We start from the raw sequence: 22,741 nt of genomic DNA, 5'->3' as shown, positions 1-22,741 counted from the left end.
AGCAGATGACCTTCCGCGGTGTCGTTCCCCCAGCAACTTTCTTGATTCCTATATATTAACTGGTCTAAGTCTGGGGGTGCTAGCCAGAGCCAGAACTAAAGGCCTCGCTGGCAGACCTATAATATCCTTTCTTGGCCAAGGCATCACGGCATACGCGAACTTTGGAGAATTCGACTGACAATAAAACCTTCTGTGTGACCTAACGACGTCAAAGCTGGTACAGTCGAGATCCGCACTATGTAATGAACGAGAAAAGGTGGGAACCGAGGGACCTGAATTTTCGTAAATAAATATCAAATGTAGTCGACATACATGCACACCAAGGGAAGCTTAGGGTGAACTATTTGTTTCAACTGAAGTTTAAAAAATGGTCCATAAATTGGAAAAGTTGTTTTTTGTGCAATTTTGTCCAAGAATCATTGTAATTTGTAAGCTGAATCAGGATCAGAGGACGACTGTTATCAGCCTCAAAGCGATATAAAGACAATGTGCATTGTGAGAGATGGGACATGCACTTAGGCCTACGTAAACAGTCTGTGTCGGGTTCTCAAGAAAAAAAAAGAATTGGCATGTCGGACGCATTTTACCTGTCATCGCTATCAAGTCTCGTTCGAATTGTTATTATTTAAGAGTATATTTCGCTGCCTCGTTAGCTTGTCACAGAGACGGGGACTATACCGTTGGAAATGCATGCAGGTCCCTTGAATTTCTACGAAGAAATAAGCGCTCTTTTTCACAACAAACTTATTAACTATTATATCAATCTAACTTTCCGTTAATGTTACCATATGCATCTGCAGTATCGGATCAGCCTGACTTTATCAATAAGTGCGTAGTAAAAAAGTGTGATCTAGGCTGGATGGATACGTATTGGGCTAATCGCGCACTGACAGGCAGTTTAGAGGGTAGTTGTCGAGAGATACGTCTGCTTTGCGCTCACTGGATAGCTGGAAAAGATTTATTTTTGGTTTATGCGATATATATAATTGAAAAATTCAGATCCATACTGAAGCATAGGTTTGGCTCCACTCACTGCATGGGTTGGCCGTAGCGCAAAAAATCGAAAGTTGAAAACTAGCACGGCTGCTTACCGAGTACATTTTTCTTATAAAGCAAGCCTTATATCCATTATAAATTCATAATTGTTAATTACACTCATAATTTCAGGTCGGAAGGATGTCTCTACCTGAATTAAAAAATTACCTATGTTTTGCACCTGTAATTCACACCTTCGCAAAAAGATATCCTCCTTTTATGCAGCCGCGCTATTGTCCGATATTCTCGTTATTCTCTGTTCTCTTTCTTCATTTGTGAGAAACCTTAGTTGCGCTCATAGCTTATGATTTTCACATATGTGGCGTGCGCTTACTAAAATAATTTTTTGCGAGTATCGCTTTAATATGTTTTCTTGAAATATTGCGTACTTATTGTGCTCCCGCCATTGTAATGACAACGAGGGGCTGTGGGCAAAAATAAATAAAGTACTAAATAAATATATGAACGGTAATCCTGAGCTCTTCTTGATCTCATTGTCTGCTGGCGTTATGTGAGTGTGATTTACGAAAATCGGGTCCCCCTGAGTAAACATCTCAATTGGTAAACTCTAAGTAGGATGAAGCATTATTTTAAAGAGTCAGTCCCCTTGCGGAACGAAAAAAATAAGTTAGTCAGAAATTGTAGCAAAATCAGAGACCACACCAATGAAAAGTTTCCTGAAAGATGTCACATAGCACCCAAATTCTGGCACTGGCTGAACTTTCGAACTGGCAGAACTTTCGATGTTAATCAACAAGCGTAAGACAGCCGACATAAGAAAGCCTAATATGGATAGAATTGAACCTGCTCTCAGGAACGGAGGAAGCCTAAAAGCAGTGAAGAAGAAACTAGGAATTGACAAGAATCAAATTTATGCGTTAAGAGGCAAAGCCGTCAATAACATTGCCAATATGGATGAGATCGTTCAAGTGGCTGAGGAGTTCTATAGAGATTTGTACAGTTCCAGTGGCACCCAAGAAGATAATAGAAGAGAAAGTAGTCTAGAGGAATTCGAAATCTCACAGGAAACGCCGGAAGAAGTAAAGAAAGCCTTGGGAGATATGCAAATGGGGAAGGCAGCTGGGGAGGATCAGGTAACAGCAAATTTGTTGAAGGATGGTGGGCAGATTATTCTAGAGAAACTGGCCACACTGTATACGCAATGCCTCATGACCTCGAGCGTACCAGAATCTTGGAAGAACGCTAACCTAATCCTAATCCATAAGAAAGGGGAAGCCAAAAATTTGAAAAAAATAGACCGATCAGCTTACTGTCAGTTGCCTACAAACTATTTACGCAAATAGAATCAGAAACACATTAGACTTCTGTCAAGCAAAAGGACCAGGCAGGATTCTGTAAAGGCTACTCAACAATATACCATATTCACACTATAAATCAGGTGATAGAGAAATGTGCGGAATATAACCAGCCCTTATATATAGCTTTCATTGATTACAAGAAAGCGTTTGATTCTGTCGAAACCTCAGCAGTCATGGAGGCATTACGGAATCAGGGTGTAGACGAGCCGTATGTAAAAATACTGAAAGATATCTATAGCGGCTCCACAGCACCCGTAGTCCTCCATAAGGAAAGCAACAAAATCCCAATAAAGAAAGGCGTCAGGCAGGGAGATACGATCACTCCAATGCTATTCACAGCGTGTTTACAGGAGGTATTCGGAGACCTGGATTGGGAAGAATTGGGGATAAAAGGTAATGGAGAATACCTTAGTAACTTGCGATTCGCTGATGATATTGCCTTGCTTAGTAACTGAGGGGACCAATTGCAATGTATGCTCACTGACCTGGAGAGGCAAAGCGGAAGAGTGGGTCTAAATATTAATCTGCAGAAAACTAAAGTAATGTTTAACAGTCTTGGAAGAGAACAGCAATTTACATTAGGTAGCGAGGCACTGGAAGTGGTATGGGAATACATCTACTTAGGGCAGGTAGTGACGGCGGATCCGGATCATGAGACGGAAATAATCAGAAGAATAAGAATGGGCTGGGGTGCGTTTGGCAGGCATTCTCAGATCATGAACAGCAGGTTGACATTATCCCACAAGAGATAAGTGTATAATAGCTGTGTCTTACCAGTACTCACGTACGGGGCAGAAACCTGGAGGCTTACGAACAGGGTTCTACTCAAATTGAGGACGACGCAACGAGCTATGGAAAGAAGCATGATGGGTGTAACGTTAAGGGATAAGAAAAGAGCAGATTGGGTGAGGGAACAAACGCGAGTTAATGACATCTTAGTTGAAATCAAGAAAAAGAAATGGGCAGGGGCCGGACATGTAATGAGGAGGGAAGATAACCGATGGTCATTAAGAGTTACGGACTGGACTCTAAGGGAAGGTAAGCGTGCCCGGGGGCGGCAGAAAGTTAGGTGGGCGGATGAGCTTAAGATGTTTGCAGGAACGACATGGCCACAATTAGTATATGACCGGGGTTGTTGGAGAAGTATGGGAGAGGCCTTTGCCCTGCAGTGGGGATAACCAGGCGGATGATGATGATCATGATGATGATGATGATGATGACCCAAATTCACCATGTCACTATTATGCTGTCACAAGTGTGGCGTGATCTGTAGCGATACATGGCAGATGTTGCAAATAATTTTTTGGCACATGACGCTGCACCCAGACGGTTTCACATCTGTGTGATGCAGCTTGATGGTCTCAAAGTGCTCATCGGACACGTTGACAACGAGCGTCTCCGCTTGAAGGACATCATCCAGCGCCAGTACCTACTGACGAGCGACACGAAGGGCGCCCCGTACTTGGCCGAAGTGCTGGAAAACGTCGGCATAAACGCGACCAGTGTCCCCAGCATGCTAGATTTCTACCGCCAGGTAGGCACCCTAAAACTGCATCCGTACTTGACACCGATAAACAAATGAATCGCAGTGTCCCGCATATCGTACTTGCTTTCGTAGGAAACTTTAACTCTTACCTATGTAACAACTGCAGTTTTCCGCATTGGTCATGTAGTTTGTCGCTTTATTTGATTGCTTTTCTCATATTTTTGTTGTATTATGTCACAGATGAGATGATTACGTAACATTCACATTAAAATTTTTGAACTAAGAACGCTACCAAAAACCATGGCTGGCTGACAAAGAATGCTGATGGCATGCTGCGCTTCGTCTTAGATGGTATTGGACGGTGCAAAGCATGTCTTTTGAGATGAAGTGCTGGATGAAGGTTAGATTAATGGTGCATTCTCCGCAGACACTTTCTTGCAGTGTTTGTTTTTACCGGTATATTTAATCACTTGAATGATTGACCAAGACTTGCCAGGTGTTTGTAGATGATTTTGCTACTGGTGCGAAACTAGCGATGAAGTTAGATTGGCTGTCCAATACGGCCTCTCTTTTCAGTAGTAGAGTGTAAACATTAGCTGTGGCCCGTTACATTTTGCTAGTGCTTTCAAAATCTAAAAAGAAAGAACCACAGGAATTCAACGCGCGAAGGCTCATCATTCGTTCCGCATGTTGCATTAAACATTATTGCATGACTACTCGAGCAAAGGCGAAATTGCATTATGCATTGTGTATTGAAAGCCGTGTGGGAACCCTTGTTCGGAACTGGTGCCTTTAGAAGTTACCGATACACTCCTATAAATTTAGATCCCGTTTGTAGCAATAAGGCACACTGTAACGCGCTCTACTCTTCACTCATCAATGTGGCTGTGGCTTCTCGCATACAAATCTGGAGACTTCGCCGATGCCATATACAATATGCTTTAAATACTCTGGAACGCTTTATTCGTCGTGAGACTATGCGGACGCTCGTGCAAAAAACGTATTACGGGCCTGAAGAGTGAGTTATCAGCTCGCCGGCCTATATCTGGACACATGGGGAAAGAGGAATAGTTTTTCTCAGCGACAACTGCGCAGAGTTTGATGAGTCTTGTTTCTTTTACATGAAAAAGTTAGAATGTGCTATCTGTTGTAGCTAACTTTCGAATAAGGCCGTGGTTATTTTAACAAATATGGCTGGAAATCAAAAATTTAGAAGAAGACGACACAACCGAGTTCAGAAGTGGCTAAATCTTCCATGAAAAACGATATTACGATTCTGTAAATTCTTCCCACTAGGGCACAGAAAACGAACGAAATTCGGTAATTATACCTAGCTCTTAAATATACCAACCACTAATATGTGAGGCGGACCTTTGAAAAACTTTTGTAAACGATGTAACGAATGCACGTAACATACCAATTGGGGTGCAGACTTCGTCCTTTTGAAGTGCTCTAACGGATGATGTTGATAAAACTGCGATGTGTGTTCTCGCTGCAGAGCTACGAATTTGTAAACATCGGACTTCCATGTTATTCAAGCTAACCAATTTATTTAAGAAGCAATTTAAACAAGTTCTCACCTTAAATCGAAATTGTGTTTCCAATAGTCACTAGAATTCAGCTTTCTCTCGCACATGCAACAAATTTGATCTTAAACAGGGCAGTGGTATTTTGAAAAAGTGTTTTTGCGTTTTGTATGTATTTGAATATGCATCGTTGGAGTTGGGCCTGAGCTAGAGCTTCCTCTGAAACACAATTATGGGTTTTGCGGAAAAGTCAGTCGTTGCTATAGGTACTCAGCAGGCGGTGGTCTGATGACGTGAGAGGAGGTGCCTGCGTTCATCAAGGACAGTTATATCAGTGCTTTTTAACACTCGGCACACAGTCTCCCAAAGCTCCCCCGCCTCTCTCTGAGTGTTTTTGCTTATCCGTAATTGCGAACTAAACAAAGATGGTAATCAGACAAAAACGCTTTACAAAAGCATTTTCTCGTATATGCGGTAGCATTGTTAGTAGTAAAGTGTAGCTCGCCGTCGTTAAGGAACTGGTCATGCTATATTTAGAACATTTCTTTATTAAGTGAAATATTTATTATTCACTTGAGTGTAAACGTTTACGTAACGCTTTCCACCCACCAGCATTCCTTATGCGGCTTCTCCAACGACGAGATTTTCTTCCTGGAATTAGCTCTCTTCGAAGAAAACACCGAAGTCGCTTGATTTGGGCCTGCGTCTGTAGAAAACTCATTTGAAGCACTTATTTGATGAGTTGAAATCAAACTACACGAAAGATTGAAGCAAGGTCCATCGTAATCCCCATTCTTCTTCATCCTTTACGTTCCACAAGAGATCCTTTCTTAAGTGCTTGAGAAGTTTGACTGCCCTTATTCTTGGCACCACTCTTTTGTTTGAAACGCTGAATCGCTCTTGTTCGCCAAAATTCTTTGTAATTTTACTTTCTTAAGAAAGCCCTTCTCGCATATTTTTATGCACATCGAACTAGCGTGTTAGGCTGGAAGCTTCGAATACAACTGCCTGCTGACGTTCCCAATATGTCTTCTCTGGCAGCGATACCGGAAGTATGGAAACATTGGACGATGGCGGCCGTACAGCCTGGACATCCTGGTTGACATGCTCATGGTCTGCCCGCAGCGTTACTTTGTCGACTACCTCCTATCGGCAGGGGGCGTTGGGCGTGGCAATCGTGCCTACCGGTACGTGATTAGCGGCGCAGACAACGTAGCTCGCGTCGGCAGCCTGGTGCCCTTGGAGATGCTCTTCGGGAAGCACTTCACGCGTCCGGCCACCGATTCACTGAAGCGCCTGAGCAGACGGTTGATACAGCTGTGGACTGACTTCGCCAAGAACAGGTAAGGCAGCCGGTGCGGATATTCTAGCACTGCACACTGGAACATGATAAATCTTGCGCCATGTTTCTGCACAAGTTATACGTTACTCTGCGGCGACTGTTTCGTCGCAGAGTCGGTGCACGGTGTCGAACCTGAAATATCATTAGGTTCAAACTGCTTCGATTTTGTTTCTGTAGAGTTCACATTTTGATAAATGGATGAAAGTTCCACAAACACGTTCAGCCTAATGCGTTTGATTGGTTGTATATTGAATAATACCGGTAATTGACGATCTTGTCCGCAAGTTTTTATCCAATAGCATTGCTATAAGACATCAATGGCGCATGCGCGAGAAGGCGGCCTTTACCGTGGTTCCAAGGGTAAAAGCTATTTACCGCTGCAGTTAAGCTGCACGTCAGCTGCAGTTACCACCGGTGCTTTCCCACTTGGACGACGACGCCGAGAAGGAAATTAGCGCCGACGCATGTAGCCTAGGCCTCGGCGTCGAGCTATAGTTCAAGGTAAGGGCGGAGCTGAAAGGGTAATGGCTTGCTCTAGCCGGCTGCTGTCAAATGCGGAAGCAAATTATTCTACAACGGAGAAAGAGTGCGTTGCGATCATTAGGGCTACGGTGAAATTTCTGCCTGGCATATACGGTAACCACAACAATGTTGTAAGCGACGGCTACGCCTTGTGTTGGCGGGCAAGCTTAAAAGATCCTTCTGGTCGCCTAGAACGATGGAGTCTCCGACTCCAGGAATTCGGGATCACCGTGGTGCATACGTCCGGCAGGAAGCATTCTGACGCCGACTGCCTTTCGCGCACACCTATTGACCCTCCACCACCGGACGACGACGCCTTCCTACGGCCAATAACTGCAGACGACTTTTCTGAACAGCAACGAGCAGAACCGGAGTTACGAAGCCTTGCGGAGTACTCAGAAGACAAGACAGACGTTGTTTCTTGGATATATCGGCGTGGATTGCCTTTGTTTTGCTTGCGCAACGACGTCCTGCTGAAAAACTTTTCTCCAGTCCCCACAAACTACCTTCTCGTTGTGCCAGTAGCACTCCGGCCTGAGGTTTTGCACGCCCTGCATGACGATAAGACAGCCGGGCACCTTGGATACTTCTGTATGCTCACATAAATAATATAAAAGCACTATTCGCCGTGCCTGACCGCCAACGTCGACTACTACGTTAAAACATGCTGTGGCTGTCAGTGACACAAGACACCAATGACCAGGCCAGCGGGTTTACAAAAGCCGATCGGGCCTCCTCACCGACCGTTTCAGCAGATTGGGATGGGTTTTTAGGTCCTCTGCTGAGGTCAACTTCATGAAACAAGTGGATCATTGTGGCCACCGACTACCTTACCCGCTACGCCGATACGAAAGCCCTGACCAAAGGTAGTGAATGCAAGTAGCCAAAATTTTCGTCGATAGCATCCTCCTACGACATGGTACGCCAGAAGCCATCATTACTGACAGAGAAACTGATTTTACAGCTGAGCTTACTCAAGCCATCCTGCAGCATAGCCAGACATGTTAGCAGAGGACCACTGCCCACCACGCGCAGAGGAATGGCCTAACATGATGGCTGAAGTAAACGCTCCCAGACATGTTAGCGATATACTTCGACGTCGAACAGAACATGTGGAATGCGTGGCACCGTAAGTCATCTTTACTTACAACACGGCAATGCAACAAACAACACAGATAACGCCGTTCAATCTTGTTTATGGAAGGAACCCGACAACTACTCTCCACACGCACGTCACCAGCGAAGAAAATGTCAACGTCGGAGCCTATCTCTTGCGCCCCGAAGACAGCTCGCCCGCCTGCGGATCTAGAACCATCAAAGGCCCGATAGCTGGCACTACGATCTGCTATGGTGCTATGTTGAATACCAGCTCAGCGATCGTGTTTGTCTTTGGACACCGATAAGCGGACGAGGGCTCAGTGAGAAACTATTGCGATGCTATTTCGGCGCCTACGAATTCATCCGACGTATTGACGCACTGGACTATGAGGTCATGCCAGACAGCATTTCGACATCTCCGTGGCGCCGCGCACGAACTGAAAAGGTCCACATGATGCGTCTTAAGCCCTTTTAACCACGCTGACCGACTTTGTCTTTTTGTCTCTTCTGCGGTCGTTTTACAGCTAAGCTGCATATCGCTAGCCGATTCGTCCGTCTGTCCATCTCTCATTTGTACGCCCAAACTCCTCCGGGGCAACCCCATGTGCATGCGGAACAAAATTAGAAAGAGAAGTGCGCCATTGCCTGCACCAGAAGTGACGTCGTCGCTCTCTCTCGCAATCGAGCGCGCGCGCAGCAGTTTCTCTCTTGTTCCGAAATGGATAGGCGAGGTGTCATACACACTCCTGAGGAGCAGGCGACTTTCGATGAGCAACGCCGTGAGCAGAGCCGGGAACGAGCTCGTCTATGCCATGCCCATGCTGCAGCCCGGGCACAAGAAGTGATTCGTGCAGTCGAGCGCTAGCAGAAACTTCGTATCTAGTATCGGGCAGCTTACCAAGCTGTCGTTTAATGAACCGCCGGGATTAACCCAGTGATAAAACCCGAGTTGCACGTTTAAGGTTCCCAGGTTAACCAACTGTACGGAGTGCTTGGGTGGTGTTCTTTTTTTTTTTGCTTTTGTGTTGGCAGTATGGGGACGAAATTTTTTAAGAGGGCGCTATAAACACTTCTACTTGTTCGTCCTTATCGGGTGACCCCGTTTCACCACCTACAAAATGTTATAGCTCAGCGAAAGACGCACCTGCATGTATCGGAAGTTTCTGGAATATTATTGATGCTTCTATCCTCAGTCGTCACCGAGCATTGTGTAATATGACAGCATGTGTGCACGACACGAATTGTGTACTACTGTCTCGAAGTACGATTACTCTGGAACCTTCGATGACTCATGTATGAAAGCCGACGTGCTTGACTCGAGATTTTCGAAGATCGCCGACCGTATTCATCGCTATGGTTGTTCTTTGAATGTAGCCTGTATTGTAGGGCACAGGTTCGCCCAATAAAACGCTACTTTCATCATTAACGTTTCTGCTGCTTCCTTCCCCGTTAATCCTACATTGCAATATGCACTAAATATAAACGCTGTGATCCGCGTCAATGAATAAGTCGTTAGTATAACATAGCAATTAGGCTTTGCACGAAGCTGTTTTACAGAATACATGCTGATAATATTGAATGAATTGGACTAAAGGAATTTAATGAGGTGTGAGTATATTCTATGTTCTAAGATTTCTGCTGAAATGGACATTAATGATATGCAATGTACATCACCACTTTTATGCACAGGGAGCACGTTCGCTTCTTCCGATTAGAGGGCAGTGTAGACATCTGCATTGACTGTTCAAAAAGCTTTCACAGTATCAAAGAAGAATAAATTTGTGTGTACTTCAGCATTCTTGATTAGATGCAATCTGGACAGGAATTTGAATACACTTTTAAATTGACAATCAGCCTTACTAATTATATCAATAGCGATGGGATCCATTAGTAAGAAGTTTGTTTCTGGTATATGCACAAATACTGTGGGGGTGCTCTTATAAAAAAGAGTAACAAACACACTGTCCAGAACATTGCAGCATTAGCTTTAGAACTACTTGAACATTAGACTACATTTATTGAATGCTTGTCCTTTTAGTACCGTTAATAATGCTCCAAAATTTACTGTGCTTAGAACGCAGTAACAAAGGAAGAGTTTTATCAAGGGATTCCTTCTTGGCTTTTTAAAGCGTACTTCAGCCTTCACGGTAAATTTTTTGATACTAATACCGGTGATCTGTTTTTGCTGTTAATATTGCGCGGCGAAATATCCGCTTCTTTTTGTTATTCATGCGCTTTAACATGTTAGTAATCCACGGAGAGCGAGGACTCGATGAAACATTTAGGTACAAAACTATCAATGTGAAACAACAGTTTTTTATAAAAAATCAACCAGTTGTCGTCAACCGATCGCTGCTAGAAGCCGGCACAAAAAGAAAGACCGACCAACAAAGGCCTGCAATTCCCTATTCATTGCCGTAATGTCTGCTTTACTGTTAGTCTTAGATGAGTGTGTTTATTTGTTTTAGATTTTCTTGTTTGAAACCCGTTCCCGTAGAGCGAATTATAGAGTGGTCGCTAATTCGCAGCGAACGAGTTAAACAGGAGGCTAGGTTTGGTGCATTTGTAAGTATAGGTCTGGAATGTATGTGGCAGTGGACGTTATGCCAGTCGGAAAGTGAACGAGCTGAGTTGTGTTCAAGTCCTGATAAAGTCCAAAATCCTTTGCTTTTAGTAGAGTGGTGTTTAAAAAAAATGGAGCCTGTATTTCTCCTGATGTCTTGAAAATTGCAGTCGTCAAGTATTATGAAGAGGGGCAGTTTAGGGTATCTGACGAACAGCTGACAGAGAACATAGCGCAATTCATTACAGAAGGCCAGTAATGCAGTTCGGGGCCTATAGCAAACACAGAAAATCATTTCGAGAGAAACAATGTGCCCACGTAAACATACAAGCAGAAAATAGAGTACAATTCGAATGACATAAGGAGAAAGAGTATCGGCTACCGCCAACAGAACACCCCTACCAGAGCGGTAATCACGATCACATCGCTAAAATTTGTACCAAGCTTCGCAGTTAAATATTTCTTCGCTTTTAATTTCTTCAGAAAGCCAAGTCTCTGTGAGACCAATACTATCAGCAGAGCTGGAATAATTAACGGAAGACGATTCAACTTGTTTATTTAGAATACTGCGTCCATTTAAGAAAGCAAAATAAAGGCGTTTTTTGTACATAATCTAGGCAGACATAGCTATGAAGCACTAGAAGTGCACGGGCGGATGCAATGGCCGCGCTATCTTATGTATTTGTGGATCGCGGTAAAACTGTTTTGCGTACGCTGTCAGTTACTGCGCAGTAAGCGTGCGTATTTCTTTCACGATCAATTTATTATTGCGAATCGAGTACACCTGGCCGGTTTTTTTTTTCACATTCTGTTAATTTCCCCCTTCAGTGTCGCGCAGCTCTGCAAAATCTTCACTGACTGGTACACCAGAAACCTTGATCTTATGCTTCTGCACCCTGATTGCACTTCTGGCTTTAGAGAAGAAACATTGATGTTAATTGCTGTAGTTTTTATGTCGGTGTAAGCTCCTAAACTGCGTGATGGAGGAACTTCTGGGTGAAGGATTTGTAGCTTAAGGTGATGAGACATCTTGAACAGGGCCTTCTGACTGAATCGACATGTCAGTCAGGCAGTCCGGTATTCCAAAAAATAATAGTGTCGCAGCACGGCGCGACTGAGGCAGAGAAAGATAAAGTAGAGTGTGCGCGTGATCTCGGAGTACTATGCGCCGGCGAGGCCTGGCCTCAAGATTCCCTCTCGGACCTCGTTTCACCCTTTAAATTAACATCATTCGTAACATCTTTTGTGGACGTGCGGGGTAAATCTTGGAAGATCCTGGACGACCCAGCTCTACCAACTGTCCGACGGAGTAGACGCTTGGCCGGTTTGCGACCACACGCAGCCGACATGCCCGATTCCGGAGAAGGCAATGACGACCCCGTCTGCGGCGAACCAGACAGCAATCACGCAGGTCAGGCTGGCTACTGGACACCACTGCGAGAGCCATCCACCTTTTCGGGGAAGGCGAACGAAGACGTCGACGACTGGCTTAAACAGTACAACAGGGTGAGTCGCCACAACCACTGGAGCATTACGAAGCAGCTCGATAACGTGGTTGTTTTTTCTCACTGGAACGGCGCTCCTCTGCTTTGAAAACCAGGGTAACGTTCTGACAAGCTGGGATAATTTTGTAGAAGAATTCACCAAGTGCTTTGGGGACCCCATCTCTAAGAAAATGAATGCTGAGCAGACGCTTTCCTCGCGAGTTCAATTACCTGGCGAAACGTGTACAACTTACATAGAAGCTGTTTTGAAATTATGCGGAATCGTCAGCGTTACCATGACAGACGAAGACAAAGTAGGACATCTGCTTAAAGGAATAGCTGAAGATGGTTATAATTTTCTAATAACGAAGCAAGATCTTAGTACTCCGTCTGATTTGAAGAAACACTGCCGGGTGTTTGAAGCGCTGAAAATGAGAAGGATTGGGCCAATGTTCTGACGCTTGGACAATCTTACTACTATTGCAAGTGTGTCCGTCCCAACCCACATCGACATCTCCTCGGTGATTCGGCAGATCCTCAAAGAAGAGCTTGAATGCCTTAATGTTCTTGACGACGCTTATATGTGACATCAGTGTGCATTTGACGATCGCTCTGGTGTGCCACAGGCCACCTGGGCACGTCGGAGTTACCGAGAACCTAGCAGGACCTATGCTGATCGTCCGGCGAGCACCAACTTGCCCCTACAACCGACAAGTCTGGGACGCCGGCAATATGCACCACAACGATTTGTTCCGCGGGATCTTGACCCTACAGCAAGCCTGAGAGTAGGTTTCTGCCCATGACATCCATGTCAACGGTGTCATGCGCGACAAACCGCGACTCCCGGATTTGCTACAGCTGCGGTGTGCCTTGACATATTGCTAGGTATTGCCACCGCCGCAAGCAGCGTGCTCCACGGTTTAATTCCCATACACACCACGTGCCCGCTGACGAGCCCTGGCCGTATCCCAGTTCCTTCCAGCGGCTGCATCAGGGACGCGCGGACCGCAGTGACTTCCCCGTTTCCGAGCAAAGCCCCACACCATCACCGACACAACAGCGCTCTCCATCACCTCGCCGTCGCTCGTTGTCACCGCCACCGCTGGAGGAGGAGGAGGAGAAACATTTATTGAAAAAAAAAGGACAAGCAGGTGTCTTCCTGCTTGTGCGGGAGGCGCCCTTAGTCCAGGGCTCCTGCGGCTCTTGCTGTCTCCCGGGCGCGCCGCACCAGTTCCTGCTGGTTACGAGGGTCCGAACTAGTCAGCACGGTCCCCCACTGCTCGGGTGTGGGGGTGGGTGGGGTCGCACCACTGGGAAACTAGCTGGTGCGACCAACGGAGATAAGGCCGCAATATGCTCTTCTTCATGAAGAACCCCTTGTGTAAAATCGTTTAAAAACAAAGTGTGAGTTTTAGTTGACAATGTGAGTGCTTTTGCTTTAGTTGACACCGGGGGGGCAGTTTCTGTTATGAGCCTGTTCTTCAAAAATCGTCTTCGACAAAAAGTTATGTTTGAACAAAAAGTGATCGTTTCAACGCAACGCATAACATTGCCGCTAGGACTTAAACTGGCAGGTTTTGATTTACAAGCCATTATCACCGTCGGAACTGTTGACATGTCAACTGCCGGAAAAATATCCAACCCCGATTTAAACCATGATAATTCTGCTGACCTTAAGCGCATGATTAACAAGTCGCTGTCTTCTCGTCAGCAGTGTCTCCTTGAAGGAGTGCTCGCTCGCTAAGCCACAGTGTTTGATTTTGCTCAAGGCCTACGAGCGTCCCATACACCACCTGCGTCTCGTATGCAACAACGCATCCATACAGGACAAGCGACGCCAATTCGTCAGAAGCCCAATCGCGTTTCTCCTTGAGAGAGAAAAGTCATCGCATAGCAGGTCGAAGAAATGTTACAGAAAGGAGTGATCCAGGAATCATGTAGCCCTTGGGCTGCTCCTGTGATCCTGGTGAAGAAAAAAGACAACTCATGGAGATTCTGTGTGGACTATCACCGCCTAAACACCGTCGCAAAGAAAGACGTGTACACCCTATCACGAATGGATGACGCCGTCGACTGCCTCCACTCCGCGTCGTATTTCTCTTCTGTTTATTTACGGTCAGGATATAGGCAAATCCCCATGCACCCCTTAGACAAGGAGAAGACAGCCTTCGTGACACCTGACGGTCTCTTTGAGTTCAACGTTATGCCCTTTGGCTTATGCAACGCTCCAGCGACATTCGAGCGGTTTATGGATACCGTGCTCCGCGGACTCAAAAGGGAAATTTGCATGTGCTATTAAGACGACGTCATTATCTACGGCCAGACATTTCACGAGCACAATGAATGTCTGTCGGTCGTTTTTGACGGTATCCAGCAAGCCGGCCTTTTTTTAAACTCGAAGAAATGTCATTTCGGTGAGCGTCAAGCCCTCGTACTAGACTATCTGGTCGACATAGAGGGCATACGACCAGACCCTGAAAAGATAGCAGCGGTTCGCGACTTCCAACAGCCACAAACGGTAAAAGAACTGCGATGCTTCTTGGGCCATTGCTCATATTTCCGGCACTTTATCAAGAATTTCGCACAGCTTGCCTCTCCCCTCACGTCTTTCCTTCACAAAGACACCCCATACTTGTGGACTGCTGACTGCGGGTCGGCGTTTCAACAGCTGAAATTTTTGTTGACTTCTGGACCGGTTCTGCGGCATTTTGATCCGGAGGCGTCAACTGAGCTGCACACTGACGCCAGCGGGCGGGTGTTGGCGCTGTGCTTGTTCAACTCTGCGATGGCCGTGAGCATGTAATTGCCTACGCTAGTCGGACACTTACAAAAGCGGATGAAAACTACACCGTTACTGAACTCGAGTGTCTAGCAGTCGTCTTCGCCATTCAGAAGTTCCATCCATATCTACATGGTCGCGCATTCACGATAATGACTGACCATCATTCACTCTGTTGGCCCGTTGGGCTGCATGACCCGTCCACGCGATTGGCCCGCTGGGCTTTGCGCCTTCAGGAGTACAGCTTTTCCGTTAACTACAAGAGCGGAAGCTGTCACACGGATGCTGATTGCCTATCCCGTCTCCCTTCGCCGCACACTAAAGCTGAGGATAATGACTTCGATGACTACCTAGTTTTATTTATTTATTTATTTATTTATTTATACCTACTGCACCCCGTCAGGGCTATGGCAGGAGTGGGTGTACATGCGAGGAAAACTGATTATGATATGCAGAAACAGGAACATAGAAATATAAAAATGTGAAGGAACTATATATCAGTAATAGCATTTAAAAATTGAGAAATGGGTAACAAACGAACTTCGAGAGGTAACAAATTCCACTGTTCACTCATGCGGGGGAAAAAACTGTATTTGAAAGTGTTAGTGCGTGAATGGAGTGGTCTGACATTAGAGGCATGATAAGCTCTAGTTGAAGTTGGGCAAGCAGGCATTAAAACGGAGGGATCTGATAGGTGACAAACGAGAGTTCTTATAAGAACAGAAAATCTTCACAGATTCTATGTGCCGCCGTCTAGAAAGAAACTGGAGGTTTAATTCCGCAAGAGCAGCTGACGGTGAGAAGTCTCGGTCGAAGCGACGGTAAACAAAACGAATAGCCCCCCTCTGGACCGACTCAATACAATTAATTTCACATTGTTTATTTGGGTTCCATATGGAGGAAGCATATTCTAAAATTGGGCGAATCAGTGTTTTGTATGCTACTAATTTAGTGTCTCTCGGAGCAGGAGACAACGCCCGGTGGATGTAACCAAGTTTTTTTAATGCTTTACTACAAATGTATTCTATCTGTTTAGACCAAGAGAAGGTGGGCGTGAAGATGACGCCTAAATATTTGTATTGAAAAACTCGTGTTAGTAGTACACCGTAGCATATATAATCATAACATATGGGCATGTGTCTGTTAGTAAAAGACATAATAACAGTTTTATCATAATTTATGCTCATTTTCCAAGTAGCACACCAGTCACAAAATGAAACAAAGGCATCTTTCAGGCGCTCATGATCAGCGAGTGAGTCAGGTGGGCTGTGCATAACAATCATCTGCACAGAGGCGTATTTTTGAAGTAACATGGTCTGGAAGGTAGGTGTTCATAAAGAATAACAATAGTAGAGGGCCAAGTACGGATCCTTGTGGGACTCCTGAGGTAACGTCGACTACAGACGAATCCGCAGAATCATAGGATACGAATTCGGAACACAAACAAAGGAAACTGGAAATCCAAGACAGTAACTGAGGGTTATTTAGAATATTATGGAGTTTCAAAAGCAATTTAGAGTGTAGCACTGTGTCAAAGGCTTTGCTAAAGTAAATGAAAATGATGTCAATCTGACTATCTAAGTCGATGTAATGAGAAAGGTCATGAGTGAACTCCGTTGTAAGTTGTGTTACATTACTAAACCCGCGCCTGAAGCCGTGCTGAAAGCTGTTCAGTAGGTTATTAGTTTCCAGGAACAGCATTATATGCCTATAGATGTTGTGTTATAGTATTTTACATGAGGTTGCAGTTAAAGAAATAGGCCTATAGTTAGATAAAAGCTGCCTGTCACCAGATTTATATAAAGATAGTACTTTAGCTCTTTTCCAGGAAGAGGGCACAACGCCACTATTAAGGGACTTCTGACATACAGTGAACAGATATTTGGATGTCCGTAGCGAGAATCGTGTTAAAAAGGAATTTGAAATTCCATCAGGGCCCGCTGGTTTTTTAGTATCTAAGTTTATTATGAGATTCAAAACACCTTCTAGGCTAATGTTCATATCATCAATTGCATATGAATCGTTCGTTGCAAATGTTGAACGATTGGAATCATCCGAGGCGAATACTGACTGACAATATCTATTAAACGCTTCTGAAATCTCTAATGGATCGACTGTTGTTGATTTTAAAAGATGTGGAAAAAGAAGAGCCAGGAGATATGAAAGACCAGAATTTACGGGGGTTAGACTTGTGCCGTTTCGGCAACTGAACATGATAGAAGTAATTTTTGGCCAGGGTAGTTTTTTTCTGGAGTTCATTTTCTACCTGAGCGTACAAAACGCATGCCTCCGGATCGTTCGAGCATTTAGTGCGAAGACTACCAGCACGTCGCGATAAGTGCAGCAGTTCTCGGTTCATCCAGGGAAGGTTATTGTCTTTTTTTCTTAGTTTTCAAAGGAAGGAATCGATATATACATGATTTTACAACACTATCAAAACGCGCCACGAGCGCATCAATGTGACTAGATAGTCCAATTGCCAAAAAATCCGTCGAAATTATTGGGTAGTTCATCTATGATACGGACATCATCAGCTCTGGAAAAGCCTCGAAACGTGGACAGCGTAAAACTGGTCATGGATCGGCCGGTTTACAGATAGAAAAACAGCGTTGTGATCCCAGATACAATCAATTATTTCGTACTTGTAACCCGTCTTGGCAAAATCAGCGCTGACAAAAATCAAATCCAGTACTGCGTCACCACGGGTGGGACTGTGAACGACCTGCTTTAAGCCAAGAGATAACGAGAATTCAACAAATTTCCTGTTTAATGCATTACCAAGATAAAAAAAAAAATGATAGAGACATCCAGTCGGTTCCGGGAGCACTAAAATCACCCAGTAAGACGAAATTTGATGAAGCTAAATTCTCTTGCAGGAAAAGTTGGTCAAGGTTGTCAAGAGTTTCCCAAGAACTATTAGGGGGACGGTAGAAAACGCATATGTTTAAAAATTGTTTACCGTAGTAAAGTCTACAGCAGACTGATTCTATGTCTACTTCATCTCGGATCTCGGAGTCGGATTCATCCCTTCCGACTTTCCAGACCTGAGTACCTTCGAGAGCGAGCAACGTTGCGACCCTACCTTGAAATCCTTGCGGGTGACTGCGCGTGAGCCAGCACGAACAACACCGTTTAATTTTCATAGTGGCTTGCTGTACAAAAAAAAAAATTGCTCGGCTGATGGCCCTTCGTTGCTTCTACTTGTGCCCGAAAACCTGCGCCCTGCTCTCCTGCGTTCCATGCATGACGTTATCAAGTCCGGGCCCCTTGACATTACACGCACAGTACACCGACTTCGACAGAGATTTTTCTGGCGCAAGCTCTGGAAAACAATGAAACAGTATGTCGCCTGCTGTACTGTTTGCCAGCGCCACAAGCAAACGACGAAAGCTCCAGCAGGCTATTTGACACCAGTTAGGCTACCGACGTTACCTTTCGAGAAGTAGGCATCGACTTGTCTAGGCCAGCTCCCAAAGACGTCAGCTGGCTACCGCTGCATTAGAGTATGCGTAGATTACCTTACTCGCTACACGGAAACGGCGGCACTTCCATCTGCCACTGCAGCAGATGTCTCTTCATTTGTGTTGCATCAGGTCATACTCCGTCACGGCGCTCCCCGGGTTCTCAACAGTGACCGTGGACGGCAATTCACCGCCGAGGACGTTGAATAACTTCTACGGCTTTGTGGTTCTGCATAGCGTCATTCCACTCCTTACCACCCGCAAATCAATGGCCTCACGGAGCGGAAAAATCGAACCCTCACCAACATGCTATCGATGTATGTCGCTGCTGACCTCAAGGATTGGGACGCCGTCTTACCTTTTGTAACGTACGCGTACAATAATGCCAAGCACGAAGTTACTGTATATGCACCGTAGTTTTTGCTGCACGCAGGCGCTCCCCAGAGCTTTCTGGACACTATTCTACCTTTATCGTGCCACGAAGATCCTTCCATCGCCCAAACTCTGTGTCGGGCTGAGGAAGCACGTCGAGTGGCATATCATAGGACGTTGTCCTCACGAGGCAACAGCAACATTCGCTATAATGCGCGCCATATCCCCGTCAGTTTTACTCCCGGTGATTATGTTTGGTTGTGGGCACCTGTTCGCAAAAAGGCATTGTACGCAAGTTTCTCGCCACTTACACCGGACCATTCGTTATACTCAGCCGCTTGAGTGATGTGAACTATGTCGTCGCCAAATTGACGGCAAGTGATGGGCGTTCGCGTGCGACGCTAGTTGTTCACTTGGCCAGACTCAAGCTGTGCCATCACAGGTCCCTTTAGCTTGCTCAGCGAGCTTCGTCTGCCCCCGGGAAAGGTGTTGCAGCACTGCGCGACTGAGGCAGAGAAAGAAGAAGTTGAGTGTGCGCGCGTAATCTCGGGGTACTCTGTGCCGGCTGGGCCTGGCCTGTAGCTTCCCTCTCGGACCTCGTTTCACCCTGTAAATAAGCATCATTCGTAACAATAGGTTATCTCGTCTCGACCTGTCTTGAAGATCGTCCAGTTGGGAATTGAGTGCCTGGCCTTACATTCTGATAGCTTCGGGGATTAGACATGTTACGTAAATGCGAACTGCACAACCTTCGAATTATTCGACTAAACATTCAATGGTGTTACTGTTAAGTTAGCGACGGTTTGTATTAACTGTTTGTATTGTACTGTTTTCTCTTTAGGTCGCCAAGAACTTCGATGAATTCAACGTGGTGGTGGTCAATGTTTTCGCAAAGTTTTGTTATAGTATCAAATATTTCTTTGTTAGTAGTTCCAGGGTTTAGTTCAATGTACTTGCAACATAGTAAGACCTTTGAAACAAATACGCATTCGCATAACAATTCAGAGAGCACATTTGGCATGGTAGGAGCAGCAGGTAGACGTTGCTTGTCCGCTTGTAATAGAGAAAGGGAGGTTTAATAACATGCACACAATGCAAGATGGGGTTTTTGAGCAATTTCGTGGACACTGCTTCACGGTGCCGCCTGATGGGGAACATGAATACTAAAGTCCTTATATACTTCGGCGTCGTTACAGTCGCCAGTGGTGTTGTCAACCACCTGACGATGGAAGCGATGCGAACGTTAAAGCAAGGCTGATGACATGATAACCAATTGTTCAAGATCAAGGAAGACCGGCCCTGCAACTAATACTGCTCCATGCCCCGCTATCATTGCCTAACTTAATAATTAATCAACATAATTAATATCATTTCATCTATCTGTATGTGTCCAAACTTATTCGCACTTTAACTTTCGTGTGCTTATTTTTGGTCTTTCTGTTTTCTTTTCTCGATAATCGCAAATTTTCAGCTCAATTGTACAGTAAGGTATTTATTCCTGTGCTTTATTTGATGCTACGTTTACGTGAAAAACCATATTTGTTTAGTGTTCCGGCGTTTTTTAGCCTGCCACAGTAGCCTAGCCGCTATTGTGCTGTGCTGCGGAGCATGAGGTCGCGGGATCAAATGCCACTACTCATGGCGCCGCATACTCATGGGGGCGAAATTACAACACTCTCGTGCGCGGCGCATGGGAGGCACGTTAAAGATCCCCCGGTGGTCAAAATTAAACCAGAGCCCCCCACTATGGTGTGTCTCATAATCAAATCGTGGTTTTAGCACGAAAAACCCTAGAATTCAATTCAATTCACTTCAATTGACGTTGTTTTCTGTTTTCTGTTAGTAACCATGTTCACGTATGTTTGGAGTTACACGTTCTCTTAACCATGTCTTGACTCACAAATTTTACTAATACCGGATGTCCAAGCTAAATTGAAGCAAATTTTATGGAAGAACCTAGAAGTTTAGAAAAAAGGCACGAAAGACATATTAGCGGTAGTCGTGCCTACATAGGACCAGTATTTTCATCACAAGATATTAAATAATTGGTTCTTTTTATGTGGTCAGCCTTTTTATTATTGCTTGAGTGTCTAACATGTCAAAATTGTAGAGTGCGTCAAATAAACTCCGATACAATAATGTTTTGTTTTCGTGCAAAAATTAGCCTCCTAGTTTCGGCCAAGAAAAATAAAAACGCACGAAACACGAGGAATACCACATGGTGGGGCGCTTGCGCTACTACTATGCTGCTGCACTCACGCATGCAATTGGCGTACCGACACAGCATCGACCTTAAGCTTTATTTCGCACGGCAATGCGAAATAAAGTTTAATTTGAAATTCAGTTATCTTCACCCATTACTACTCGACACAACATGTCTGCCTTTTCGAGATACCGAGATCAACTTTACCTACAAAAGGATGCGTGTTGAAGCAGTCAGCACGGGTGCCATAACAATGTCGCTTTGGGATTCAAGCTGGCAGTGCCATGGTTACTGCTCTGGTAGTTGGCTCGCAGCGTTGCCTCCACGAACGCATATTTCTTCTGCTGTGAGTGTGTCCTGGTGCGCTTGGTGCATAATTCCTTAGTTACTGCCGGCGCGTATCTCATTTTTGTGACATCGGGTTTAATTACCTAACTCAACGGCCGAAGCTGTATTGGAATCAGGCGTTCATCGGATAGCCTGAAAAAGCGTTGCAAACACAGAGGTCACTTAGCGTGAAATCATGCTAATGAGTTAGCACGATTGTGATTGGCGATACGGCTTTGTCTTGCGGTACCTTATTAATATGTCAAAATCATTAGGTCAATATCGTTATGTCAAGACTATTTTGTTAAAATTAATATGTTCAAACTTTATTAAATGTAAGAAGTGCTGCCTGGAATGTCTATTAGGAAATAGCTGAGGGTCCGTCAATTAATTCTGCTTGTATATTTATGATAATATGCTCACTGTATCTTAAACACAATCATTAAGGCTTTCATGGCCGAATCGACAGCACAGAGGCAAGCTTCTGTTTAGAGTACTACATAGAGGGGAGTAGAATAGCAGGTTTTTCGTGTTTTATACGATCCGAACCACCTGCATGGTTTAGGTTTACAACTTTTTCCTGGACCAAAATTTCGCAGGCACTTACCAGAAATTGACAAGGAGACCTACGACAACTATGCCCTCACGCTGTCTGACGTCACCTACCGCAACTCAACGATTGAAGCTACGGGGAGACTGGACCTGCGAAAGGCCTACTGCGACTTCCTCAAGCCATACTATATGTAAATCAGGACAGACTAGCCTGATGCGCCATTGGACAACTATGTTCTGTGACAGTTTCCTAATAGTGCTTTAAGCACGAGTGCAATTTCATCTATCCTACCGATACTCTCCACCAGTAAGAGAAATTACTCTATCATAATTGTCTCGTAATAGTTCGTAGGTGATGTTGCAAAGACTTACGAACTGCTACTGAAAACGTTGCCTACGACGAAACATAAATGGTACACATTGTTTTCTAAAATATGCGACAGAATATTAGCTTCTTCTGCCACGCAGAAAAAACGCTGCAAAAGAAGTAAGGTACTTCGCTGTATTTTACAAACGCGGTGTGTTACCGATCCCGTCATGCTGACGCTATTGTGCACTGTTTCTGACTCTCGCATGCTCTAGTGTCGACTCATGAAGTTTTATTTGTAGTGTTTGAATCAACACTTCATATTTTGTTTAATTATTCTGATGTTGCATGAAATATGGCAAAAC

General features: G+C 44.8%; 1 protein-coding gene across 1 annotated transcript in view; it reads left to right on the top strand.

The window, feature by feature from the left end:
- Positions 1–22,264, top strand: part of LOC140217272 (acetylcholinesterase-1-like) — a 52,488-nt gene extending 30,224 nt beyond the window's left edge. Inside the window, exons 6-8 of the mRNA XM_072287679.1 lie at positions 3,706–3,888; positions 6,408–6,709; positions 22,117–22,264. Coding sequence (XP_072143780.1) covers positions 3,706–3,888; positions 6,408–6,709; positions 22,117–22,264 — 633 coding nt within the window. The remainder of the gene's footprint in view (positions 1–3,705; positions 3,889–6,407; positions 6,710–22,116) is intronic.
- Positions 22,265–22,741: the final 477 nt, after the last annotated feature.

This window comes from Dermacentor andersoni, chromosome 4 (assembly GCF_023375885.2).
Source record: "Dermacentor andersoni chromosome 4, qqDerAnde1_hic_scaffold, whole genome shotgun sequence".
Classification (NCBI taxonomy): Eukaryota; Metazoa; Arthropoda; class Arachnida; order Ixodida; family Ixodidae; genus Dermacentor; species Dermacentor andersoni.
Note: the sequence above shows the minus strand (reverse complement) of the source record. Positions and strands in the feature narration are given on the sequence as shown.